We start from the raw sequence: 13,674 nt of genomic DNA, 5'->3' as shown, positions 1-13,674 counted from the left end.
AAGAGAAGAGATGTACTGCTTGCACGCAAAGTTGACAATCGAACCATACCCTTAACGTTCGACGTGCTTATAACATTTTTTGCGCGATCGAAATTAAAATTATGCAACCAATATAAATATGCACTAAGAAATTAACGAGCAGAATAAATCGAAATAATCGAAGTGGTTTGGTGTACATCACTAGGTAACCAGTTTAAATGTCAAAATTGAAATTAATAATTTCATAAAAATGTGCATGTGTCTGATGTAGTTTACTAGCTTTGCACTTCCTTTATGACTTTATGAACGTCTTGCTATAGGAAACAACAGCACAAATTGTACGTTTAATGTACCTAACAATAATTAAAGATTAAATGTAATGTAAGACTGTTGATTTTTAAAAAGGCGTCGGTAAGTATTTTTGCTGTTCTGTTTTTAGATCGGTAAGTAATTTTGGCGTCGTCGTAATCATAGCAACTGGTAAATTCTACGTACTGTCATAGAAACATCCATGGTAAATAGTCAGAAATGACCGACCGCGCAAAAAAGTATCTTTTAATCTCCGAACATGTTCCTCTTTTGTAGACCCAGTGACTAGTACATCATCATAAAAACATACTACCCCATCTGTACCTTGCAAAACTCTCTCCATAATTTTTTGAAACTTTTTGGGAGCGGAACTGACTCCAAATGGCAACCTTGTATATTTAAATAATCCCTTATGGGTACTAATGGTTGTTAACATTTGAGATTCTGAATCTAACTCGATTTGAGAGTAGGCCTGCGAAAACCATTACACAACTTAGCAAACAGTTCTTCTACTCGTGGTATAGGATAAGGTTCCTCTTGCAAAGATGGGTTGAGAGTGACTTTATAGTCACCACAAAGCCTAATGGATCCGTCTTTTTTCAAAATTGGAACTACGGGCGTTCCCCATTCGCTGTAATCTACTTTAACCAAAACTCCTATATCGACTAACCTCGCAATTTCTTTTTCTACTTTTTCCCGCATTGCGAAAGGTAAAACTCTAGCCTTCTGAAATTTTGGAATGGCAGCCTCTTTTAAATTCAATTTTATTTTGCCTTTAGTAAATTTACCTAATGTGTTTGCAAACACCTTCTCACATTCCCTAAAAATTTCCATTTCTAAACCTTCCATTCTTATGTTGTTTATACACAATTCATACTTATAGAAAAAATCCCTGCCTAATAAAGGAGGCCCTCCGTCCCTTAAGACGAACAATTTAACATTCTTCATTACACCCTTATATTCAATTGGTACAACAATATAACCTAAAGGAATCATTTTCCCTCCCGTATAATTCTTAAAAACGTTATTGCATTTAATTAACCTATAACTATGAAAATATTTGGCTCCGTTAACTTAGCACCACCATTTCAGATTTTGGACTAAAGACAGATTGCGCTAGAATCTCTATGGCTAGCGCCAGCTAGCACCACTTTGAGTTCAGCTAGCGCCATTATAGATTTTGCAGAAAAGCCCTTGACTTTCGGGGGGTGCTATGTTAACGCTAGCACCACCATTGCGTCCGATCATTTCCAAAAGCAAGCGCTGTGTTCGTCAGACCTAGCGCCAGCTAGCGCCACAAATTTTAGAGCTAGCACCACCCCCCAATAGTGAGGGGAGCAATTTTTCCTAGCACCACCATTTTGTCTTTTCATGTAAAATTTTGACGTTTTGTGTTCTGCTGACCTAGCGCCAGCTAGCGTCACTTTGAGTTCAGCTAGCGCCATTATAGATTTTACAAAAAAGCCTTTGACTTTCGGGGGGTGCTATATTAACGCTAGCACCACCATTGCGTCCGATCATTTCCAAAAGCAAGCGCTGTGTTCGTCAGAGCTAGCGCCAGTTAGCGCCACAAATTTTAGAGCTAGCGCCACCCCCCAATAGTGCGGGGGGCATTTTTTCCTAGCACCACCATTTTGTTTTTTCGGGTAAAATTTGGACGTTTTTCGTTCTGCTGACCTAGCGCCAGCTAGCACCACAAATTTTAGAGCTGCCATCACCTTCCAATAGTGTGGGGGGAGGGGGCACCACCATTTTGTCTTTTCGGGTAAAAATTTGATGTTTTCTGTTCTTGTAGACCTAGCGCTCAAGTTAACCTAGCGCAATTAAGTATAAATCCTAGCGAGTTTATAATTTTGCGGTGTCTGTCCGTCTGTCCGTTAGCACGATATCTTGATAACGATAACGAATTGACCGTTTACGATGAAATTCTGTAGATGGATTCTTTATCAAATTTGTAGATCGGTTTTCGTGAATTGGCAATGTAGACCAAAAAATAAAGTAGGCACTTTTGACATCTCTGTGAGTTATGGACCGAATTGTATGAAATTCAATATGTGTATAGCTTTAGCCATATAAAACGCAATTTCAAAAGTTGAGCCTAATCGATCAACATTCACAGTGCTCTTTTCGCATCTCGACCATTTACAAACCGGATTGAAAACTTTCTTATTTATGGAAGCATTTAAAAGAAATTTGATACATAGCCACTTGGAATAAAAGCAAATTTAACACCAGTTTCAAAATTTGGTTTTGTGCATGATGTGCGGTGCCAATTTTCTTATTTATGGAAGCAATTAAATGAAATTTCATACATATACACTTTAAATAAAAGCAAAACTAACACCAAGTTCAAAATTTGGTTTTGCACATGCTATAGCCTTACCCAGGAGCTCGTTTTCTATATTTATTTACACGTCGATGCGAAAAGGGCACTGTGAATGTTGATAGATTAGGCTCAATTTTTGGAATTGCGTGTTATATAGCTTAAGCTATTCGAATATTGAATTTTATGCAATTCGGTTCAAAACTCACGCAGATGTCAAAAGGGCCTTAATTATTTTTTGGAATACATTACCAATTCACGAACTTCGATCTACAAATTTGATAAAGAATCCAACTACAACATTTCATCGTAATCGGTCCATTCGTTATCGAACTATTGTGCTAACAGACAGACACCGCATCTGGGATGGTCAAACTCTTTACCTTTTTTAAACCCGAATGTGCAAATCTGTCCCTGTCCCTAATAATCAAATTATTTCAATTTGAAATCCTTTACTTTTGGGATTGATCGTTCTGTTTAAAGTAAAAAGTTCCAATAAAAATACTAAAATTTGTATATAAAGTAGCAAGATTGTAACTGTAACCCTTCATTTCGAAGTAAATTGACGGTGAGGTATGCAGGTACAAACTTACTTAAATCCTTTATGAATGCGCAAAAGTTGTCAATTATTTGTCACATCAAGGGTTTACAGGCGCGTCAATTGTGTGAATGTTGGTAAAGCTGTATTGTTAAAAAAACACCTTTAGATAGTAGTCGACGTGACGTACATAGGTATATAATTTATCGAGAGTAAATACACGAGAGCTTGATTTTTAATCGCATAATTTTATTTTTACACGAAAGTTTTGTTGCAACGGAAAAAACTCGAAATCAAAAGTGTGATAAAATCACGACAGTTTTAGCTGGAGCGATTTTATTAATATTATCCTTTTGATCGAGAGGTTTTTCCAGGAGGCAACAAAATTTGAGTGAATTAAAAATAAAATTATCCTTATTATTTACGTATTCCCACACGCATTTTTATCGCTGTAAAAAGCTACCTAGCATTTAATCAGATAAAAAATCATCTGATTGGTTAGAATTTGAAACAATCACCTAGCTGATTGGTCGTATATTAATGGAGTGTATTAATCATATAAAATACATATGCCTTATTTGCACCATAAAAATTAGTTAGCTACGGAAATTACACATAAGTATATAAGAACTGCTTCTTTGTTTTTTAGCAGAATTAACAAATATGCTGATTGATTTAACGACTTTATATAGGTTATGAGTAGGTACGTTCGTTGAAATTGTCAAATTTTGCACTGCGCTGTGTTCTAAACGATTTAGCTCGCAATACTGTGGTAGTGAAATTAATACTGTGACTTATAAAAAGAATTGTTTAGTAAGTAGAGCACAAAACAAAAAAATTTCACAAGAAACAGTACCTAATATGGAAATTTTAAAATTAAAAATTCATAATATAGTACGGTGCAATTAGTCGACAAAACGGCTTAACCTAAACATCAAAAGTAAAAGTTTCCCATTAACTGCAAATTGTTCTACACAGTCACATATTGTTTGGTAAAAAGTTACACCAGTTGGTAAATTAGTAGTTTTTGGTGTTTTTCTTAAATATTTAGAAAACTATGGGGTTTGGCGAGAAAAGTACCATATCCAAACTAATCTACATTAAATTGTGAATAAAAATGGTCTGTGTATAATCTTGCTCAAGTCAACGATTCCAGAGTTACGGAGGGTGTAAAAGTAGGCATTTTTCGTATTTTTTCGATTTTCTGGAAAAATGAAATCATGTTTGAAGTAAAGAACACTGAAGATCTGGCTTGTTTTCGTTACCAGTGTTACTTGCAAGCTATTTCAAAGCATCCTATACATTCACTGTTCAAGTTGGCTGCGCTTCTCCCCACTTCAGCAGCTACCAGGTAGAACATTCATTTAGAACTTACCATCAGGTGCAGCAGTGGCTGCATGAGAAGAAGAACCCGATGAAGTGGGAATGCAAGATTGTCGAACACCTGAGAGCAATAACAACACATCCTGCAACTCCCCAGGAATTACTGTCCCTAATAGTGGAAGTCTCTTGAAAAAATGGCCCCCCTTGAGAAGGTGGTAAGGTTATGGTTCCTTCAAGGACTTATCAGTAACATACCACTGGTCACTAAAGCGCAATTTGTTTTAACCGGTTTTAACAAAAAAAAATAGTTTCCTTAGTGATAATCTCATATTTTTTCCAAAAGAATCTAAAAAAAAAGATGAAAAATTTCTACTGTTACACCCTCCGTAACTCTGGAATGGTTCAATTTAGCAAGATTATATATGAGGCCATTTTTGTTCGCAATTTACTGTAGATTATTTATTTTATTTCGCGCTAAATAGTATAGTTTTTTTTTAATATTTAAGAAAAACTTGTCACAACTATTAATTTTCCAACATTTGCTTTTATTCAAAGTGGCTATGTGTCAAATTTCATTTAAATCCCTCCATAAATAAGAAAGTTGGCACGGCGCATGCGCAAAATCAAATTTTAAAACTAGCGTTATATTTGCTGTTATTCCAAGTGGTTATGTATCAAATTTCATTTAAATCCTTCATAAATAAAAAAGTTTGCTATTCGGTTTATAAATGGTCGAAATGCGAAAAGAGCATTGTGAATGTTGATCGATTAGGCTCAATTTTTGGAATTGCGTTTTATATGGCTAAAGCTATACGCATATTGAATTTCATGCTATTCGGTTCATAACTCACGGAGATGTCAAAAGGGCCTTCCTTATTTTTTGGGTTACATTGCCAGTTCACGAACTCCGATCTACAAATTTGATAAAAAATCTCGTAAAGAATCCACCTACAAAATTTTATCGTAATCGCTCCATTCGTTATCAAGATATCGTGCTAACGGACGGACAGACGGACAGACACCGCAAAATTATAAACTCGCTAGGAGCTCGTTAATAAATGATAATTTTCTTCCATGGGGATCGTGGTCCCCATTACACTGACTGGCCACGATACCTGCACGTTGTATGGCAATATTTAAATTTGTCGTAAGTAAGTGGTAGCTCGGGGTTCCCCAGTAATATTGGTAATGCGTTTTCCCAGGTATTCCACAAAATTTTTGAGCTTCTCTACACCAAGGTCCCAATGTCTCTACTGCGAAAGGTATAAAAATATGGTTCTGTTCTATAATAATTGAACTGTATTTCCTTATTTTAATACTTGCCGCAGATTCAGCTACCACACCACTCGTTTTACTAGAAAATTAATCCAAAATATTTCAGTGGTGCCAAGTCATAAAGCTAGGAAAAACTGTCCCAGACTACTTGGGTGTGGCGCCTACTCTTAAGATTTTGACTCTATCTGGGAGATGTCAGCAAAACACAAAATAGCAAAATTGTACACGAAAAAACAAACCGGTGGTATTATAAAAAAAAGGACCCCCACAATGTTGGGGATTGGGCGACAGCTCTGCGCTACGTTTAAAGAACACAGCGCAGCGCTTGCTTTTGGTAGTCATCGAACACAATGGTGGTGTTAGAGGCTAATAAACCACCCCCAAAAGTTAAAGGCTTTTTGCAAAATTTATAATTGCGCTAGGTTAACTTGAGCGCTAGGTCTACAGAACAGAAAACATCAAATTTTTACCCGAAAAGACAAAATGGTGGTGCCCCCTCCCCCCACACTATTGGAGGGTGATGACAGCTCTAAAATTTGTGGCGCTAGCTGGCGCTAGGTCAGCAAAACACAAAACGTCAAAATTTTACCCGAAAAAACAAAATGGTGGTGCTAGGAAAAATTGCCCCCTGCACTATTGGGGGGTGGCGCTAGCTCTAAAATTTGTGGCGCTAGCTGGCGCTAGGTCTGACGAACACAGCGCTTGCTTTTGGAAGTGATCGGACGCAATGGTGGTGCTAGCGTTAACATAGCACCCCCCGAAAGTCAAGGCTTTTTTGCAAAATCTATAATGGCGCTAGCTGAACTCAAAGTGGCGCTAGCTGGCGCTAGGTCAGCAGAACACAAAACGTCAAAATTTTACATGAAAAGACAAAATGGTGGTGCTAGGAAAAATTGCTCCCCTCACTATTGGGGGGTGGCGCTAGCTCTAAAATTTGTGGTGCAAGCTGGCGCTAGGTCTGACGAACACAGCGCTTGCTTTTGGAAATGATCGGACGAAATGGTGGTGCTGGCGTTAACATAGCACCCCCCGAAAGTCAAGGGCTTTTCTGAAAAATCTATAATAGCGCTAGCTGAACTCAAAGTGGCGCTAGCTGGCGCTAGCCATAGAGATTCTAGCGCAATCTGTCTTTAGTCAAAAATTTGAAATGGTGGTGCTAAGTTAACGGAGCCAAAATATTTGCGCATATAATCAAAAGAAATAACTGATACGCTAGCACCGGTATCAATTTCGAAAGTGAAGGACAAATTTGCAATTTTTACACTGACAAAAACAGGATTATTTTCCCCTTTAATACTATAAATACAATCGTCATTCAAATCGTCCTCAATAAAGAATTGTTTGCGCGATTTCGTAGAATTGCACATGGCCATTAAATGACCTTTCACCCCACATTTGTTACAGGTATAATAACGATAACGACACTTACTTTGACCGTGATTTTTACCACATACAGCACATTGAGCGTCCTGACCAACTTTCCCTTGTGGACCGCTGCTGCGCCCTCCTCTTCTGGACGCCGCACGGGATGCTCCTGCAGATCCAGCCTCTGCTCTCTGGTTACTGCTGCTCCCCTTACGCTTGTCGGTCGCCCATTGCTGAGAAGTTTTGTACACCTCCATGGGTTCTTGTTTAATTACCGTATTAGCACTTGCCTCATAGTTCTTTAATACTGCTTCCTTACTTAACGCGATATCAATTGCTTTATCTAACGTTAATGTACTCACGTCTTCCTCAAATAGACGATTCAAAATTGCTTTATCCTCCATGCCAACTATAAACTTATCACGCATCGCAACACTTAATTCAGATCCAAATTTACATTTGGACGCTAAGTTTTTTACCCTAGCCGCCCAGTCCATGATGGTTTCGTCCACGTTTCGATTTGCGTGATAAAACTTAAAACGTTCTGGAAACAACGCTTTTTGTGGTGCGAAATGTTTATCACACAATTCAATTAAAGCCTTGAAGTCCGTTGCATCGGGAGAATTTGGCACACACAGATTACTTATTAACTGATAACTCTCTTCGTTGCAGGCGTTTAACAATAACGCCCTTTTTATCTCTTGTTTGTCCACATTGTTTACAATGAAAAACTGAAACAGCCTCTCTTTGTAAATGGTCCAGTTACACTCTTTAGGGTTAAACTCCCTAATGTAGCCATTGTACGTAGATGCCGCCATAACTAAACACCTCACGCACTTTTTTGGGTACCCTAAGACCTTTTTACTTTGCTAATACGGTTTCTCGTCGCCAACTGTGATGTTCATTTATTCAAACCCAAACATACAATGTTATAATGAAACCATAATCCATGAGTGCAGTCTGGCGCGATAACTTACAATCATGCGTACATTACTACACTAATCACGTATATTATTCACGGATTCATATGCGCTTTAATGTAAAATCCATACTTTAGCTTTTACAAGAGCAAAAGAATAAAAAGCTACCTACATATTGTAATATTTATATCTACTTAGGTAATTGAATATTTGTTAATTCGCTTCATGTTACTAAAAGCATCGTTTGACTTTCATAGAATATGTAGTTCGACAATATTAATAAATACACGGAGGCCGATTTACTTTGGACATGAATTATAGTAATTCTAAATTCAATGTTTCATACAAAATTGCGTACGTGAATTGAATTAATTTCAATGAATTTACATTTTGTCGAGCTTTACTGCGTATACAATCAACCTTAAGGCATTGTTACCCTAAAAATCACAAAAAAAAACAATTATTCAAATAAATTCGATTGGATGTTCCGATTTTAAACAACAATGTTATGTATAAGGTACCACCTACCTGCGTAAAAACAGTTTGTAAATGTTTTATGGCTTCGTTTAAAACCGACAGAACTGTGTAGTATAATGATTTGATCACAATATCACAGTCGACACTTTCTTAACAAGATTAAGAAGAAAGGCAAATAATAAATACGCAAGATACACAAGTATTCATTTTTAGATGTTTGGGTCATACATTTTTCTCCAAAGATGAGATACTGGGCGTCGCACCAAACCTCAGTGGCTAACCATAAAGACCGAGTTGGAAAGGAAATATGGGGATAGAATACTGATCACGTCAGTCGTCAACAGATTTAGCGTGCCCATGGTACGTTTTAGAGATACTAGGATTCAACTGATATTGCCAAACTCAGTTGGTAGTTTGATCCACATCCTCCCTTCCCACACAGCAGTGAAATAATTTTTGAATCAGGTACTCTCGTTAGGGCTAGATTGCAAAAGATAGCGGGAGAGAAGCATAATACTATTCAGTGTAAATATTTCCTTAATTTTCTGAAGTTAAGTTTGGGGAAAGAGATATCGATTATTAAGTTTTCCTGAAATAATTGTCCACACGCATTTGGTTGATTAATAAAGTGTTCATATTTGCACTACAATTAAATTCGTGTTTCTATTATTCGATTTCTATAGTTGAATGCAAAGGGATTTCGGGGTACTTCTATATGTTCAGTCTCATACTTATTATATAGCGCATTTAATCATGATAAGTAGTTGCTCATTTCTCACAACAGAACTGCTTTTCTGTTGGTGAGTTTATGATTAGTACGGAAGGAAATGTTTAAATTATGTACAGCTGTATTAATAAACGTGTCAAACTTCATATCGACTGTTAATGTATTGTCTTTCAGACATTTTCATTTTATGTTGAATAGAATATTATATAGTCTAAATTTACCAAAAAATGTATGCGCATACCATAAGAAAATTCAATCTTTCCTTAATAAAGCAGTAAAAACTGTTTTGCAATATCTCTTACTGTTTTCGAATATATTTTTAAAATTACCCCTGCAAATTCAATTTTTGGATGACCCCGTATACTGTAGCGAGTATCGCAGACATCGGACCGCCAGCAGTTTCAATCGAAGCGATAGCAAAGATTAGTCACTAGCGATAAGAAACGAAAGCGAATGTGACGCGTTCTTTCCGAGAAATTCGATACATCGCGGGTATTCGGGAATATCCGTAATCTAAAAAATCTTTCCATTTGCTATATAAGCAAATTGAATTGTTTAATCGAAGTTCCAACATCGACGCTGAGGTGATAAATCGGTTGTGTTATGTTATAAATTTATGTACAAGTGAGTCATACATAATTAACTATTAACAATCAACCTGTTTAATAATTGCTATAAATTCATTAATAATGAATCAAATAAACCACGTAATTAAATTTACGTTAACCTTGTTTTCTAATGTGATCTTGATTAATATTGAAGAGGAAACAATGATCTTCTATTATAGATCGTATCATCAAAAAAGGCATCGGGGAAAAATAGTGTAACCTCCTACTAAGTTTATTGTTCATCTCAATATCTCTGTGCTAATTGCCAACTACAGCATTTAAAGACTATTTTTACTCAAAAATGCATTCTACAGCTTCCAAGAATTTACAGCAGCATCAAAATTGTGCAGTGTCTATTAACACGTTATATTGATTTACTTGTTTTTATTATGTAAAAGTTTGTCATTTGATTGCCTAGGTTGACCAATGTAAGTGCTTAGCACAATAGCAGGGTAAATATATTATTATTATTATGAATAAAGAAAGGTATAAAGCTGGCTAATACTCGCCATTGGAACCACCCTCAATGGATGAGCGAAGTTTGTATATAAGCGCATAGACGTTTGTAAGTTTAATGTTCCACTGTACAATGCATTAAAGAAAGTTGGGTCGATCCAGTGGCGTGCGATATTTACTGTTTTAGAGTAACTACTCATATTTTTACACACACTTTCAATGCTGACTGACGGCAATTGAAATTATTAAATAAATACATGTTTTCCTGCATTTGACAAACTGCAATCTATTGTAACTGGGCAAGGTCAATCAATAAAGTAACAGAGTAATTAGAGATGACCAATAAGTATATCTTATAAATATTTAAACGCAAAAAGTCATCATTGAAAGTGTGTGTTTTTATCTGTGATATGAGTAAGTACTCTAAAACAGGAAATATCGCACGCCACTGGATCTACACAACTTCCTTTAATGCATTGTACAGTGGAACATTCAACTTATACACTTCGCTCAGCCATTGGGAGTCTAGAGGGTGATTCCAACGGTGTGCAGGATTATCAGCTTTATACCTATCTTTATTCATAGTACAGCGATATTGAGATGAACAATAATGGGAAGTTATACACTACTTTCGTCAGATTCCTTTTTTAGATGATACGGTCGATAGTGATCATGACTGGAGGGAAACAATTTCATTGTGCATCGCCTGTGATTGATGAAAAGTGTCATCCGTCCTTGCTGTAAAAGTATAACTTTATCTACTCTTCCTGCGAAAAAGCCTATAGTTATTTAAAATCGTTATAACCCCGACTTAATATATGCCGTAAGATAAAGAAACTTGGAAAAATATGGTCAAATGAATCGCGCAATTTCAACGGGACACCCTGTGTATCTATCTATAATTAGAAAAAAACGGGGATTTATTCCCGTAACCAATGTTTACACTTCGTTATTTTTATTTTGATTAAAAGAGCACAATGGGATACAAATCCAATCTGAATATCGGAATTTGCATGAATCGACGGTAAATGTAATTACGTTGTTAACAATAACACCGAACACAATTGACAATAATCGAATGAGGTGAGTGATATTTCAGAATTTTATACATACAACAAAAATGCTTTTAATGAAACTAATGTATTCCAATTTAATTAATAATATTTACTATACCCTTTAATTTTCTTATTCCATTATACTATATTCACAAATATATACCGTATTTTACGCATGGAACCCAAATGATACGTTAACACGAATATCTTTCAATACTGTTATATAAAATGAGGTTATTGGTGATGGGTGAAGGCCGTGCCGGTCCGTTTCGTAAGGTATAGTTGCTGAAATTAATACAAGTGCCAGTTAATTGTTCGTAGTTTACAGTAAAACAAAGTATGATGGCGTTATGATAGCCTTCTAGTGTTGAGACTATGATGTGTAAGAAAATACACAAGTGGTAACGTCAAAATTTTATTTGTAAACATACTGTATTATGTGTTGTAAAATTCTTCCGTTAGGTGTCACCTGTTGTCCCCCATCTTTTGAAATTAAATCTCTCCTCAATCTTCCACTTGTTTTGTCCTTCTCATTGTCCCTATAGAAGTCTGATTGTTGAGACTTCCTGCACCTCTTACCGACCAGAAACCAGAACTAGATCCATACCCAAGCATTATTACATCCCACATTAGAAACACAGAATTCCTTTTAATTCTTTCCGTTTTGTTTTCATTCACAGAGAGTTTTCTTTTTATTTCATTATTATTCCCCAGACCTGTTAATGCCCACATAGCATTCTATATCTTATGTATATACATTTTACATCCATAATATACCGCGAATATCCTGTATATCTGATGCACGTACTATGTATATTCATAGTAGATATATATTTTACGTCCTATATGTATTATCATATATACATACCTTTTGAACTTGATACGGACTTTTAGAAGACAGATCTTATCAACAACATACATTTCAATACATAATATAATAAGTAAAGTATTTTGTTTATTACTGCTTAGTGATAATATAAACGCTTTAAGGTGCCATCCTAGTACATCAACTGTTACAGGAGCAGACATCATAGTGGGAATTAAAAAGTGGTTAGTTCGGTGCAAAGATCGGTTAAATATTTCGAAGCGGAAGAATGATAGGTGTGTTATCAGAAATCAGTTTATAATTTGTTGTTAATCTCAGTGTTTTAGTGTGGATGCTGCAAGAGGTGAAAAGTATAATGAAGATCTGCAAAGTATCGAATAAAATATTAAATGAACATTTCATTTTGTAGTTTTTAGAGTGAATTTTTATTTAATACAGAGTAAGAGTGTCGTTTTTGTCTATATTGTTTTTTTAAATACACATTATATGACGTTTTTAGTTTTTATGCTTCATTGCCAATAGACAAGATATAGGGGGTTTCAAAAGAATTCTGTACCATAATAAATAATTGTACAGAGGCGGGTTAAAGTGACAGTTAAGTTAATCATAGATTAATTAGGTACTTTATTAAGGAATGTGATTCAGTAACGAGGAATGTATAGCAAACAATTACATTTCTTAATATTGATTAATATAATTAATTACTTCGTGGAACCAGGAGTCGGCATCTTACCAACCGTCAAATTAAGCAGTTTTTGGTGTACCTACTGCAATGTTATAGGTAAATCACATCTCTAGGCTTACCGTGCCTTTTGCCTTATGTACCAAAACAAGGTCTTATAGGAGTGTCAGTCCTATTTGCTCCTCATTGGTTGTGGGTCTAGGTATATGCCAAGTCTGACTCTTGACACTCTGACCTGACACTCAGGTTGGGAAGACTAGGCATCATCTTACACCCGTTTAGAGCAAATAGTGCTGACACTCCTATAATGCTTTGTTTTGGAAAACACAACTTTTTATTAGGTATATCAAAGAGATATTCCTCGTATATTACAATATACATGATATGCTATGAACTTTTGCAGATATTTCAGGAATATCCATAGCACATCACTCTGTAATTCTATACAATATACATACGATATGCTATGGAACATCATTGCATATTAGAAGAATATTCTAGGTATAGGTATTTATTGTTAATATTCAAACATACATTGTATGTTCTATGTATATTCACCAATATACATAAGATATACATTACGTATATATGTGAAGCCTGCCAAATGTATATCCATTGCACATACATTGGCGACATACTTTTCGACATTCTATGGATATACAAAATCCAGTGTAGAATATTCATGTTACATACATCGTATATTGTTCTGCTATGTGGGTATGGTAGCTAGTTTCATTTTGCCGTCTTACACGATTAAAACCCTGCGGCCTTTACGTTACCTGATACACCACTGTTATCTTGCATTCATGGA

General features: G+C 35.8%; 1 protein-coding gene across 1 annotated transcript; it reads right to left on the bottom strand.

Annotated features, from left to right (window-relative positions):
* Positions 1 to 738: 738 nt before the first annotated feature.
* LOC116159765 lies at positions 739 to 7,930 on the bottom strand. Its single transcript, XM_031472842.1, has 2 exons — positions 7,177 to 7,930; positions 739 to 1,124 (listed from the first exon to the last, which is right to left on the bottom strand). Exons 1-2 carry the CDS (start codon positions 7,928 to 7,930, stop codon positions 739 to 741), a joined length of 1,140 nt encoding a protein of 379 aa, XP_031328702.1.
* Positions 7,931 to 13,674: the final 5,744 nt, after the last annotated feature.

This window comes from Photinus pyralis, unplaced genomic scaffold (genome assembly GCF_008802855.1).
Source record: "Photinus pyralis isolate 1611_PpyrPB1 unplaced genomic scaffold, Ppyr1.3 Ppyr1.4_LG1, whole genome shotgun sequence".
NCBI lineage: Eukaryota > Metazoa > Arthropoda > Insecta > Coleoptera > Lampyridae > Photinus > Photinus pyralis.
This window is presented reverse-complemented; position numbering and strand designations above follow the sequence as displayed.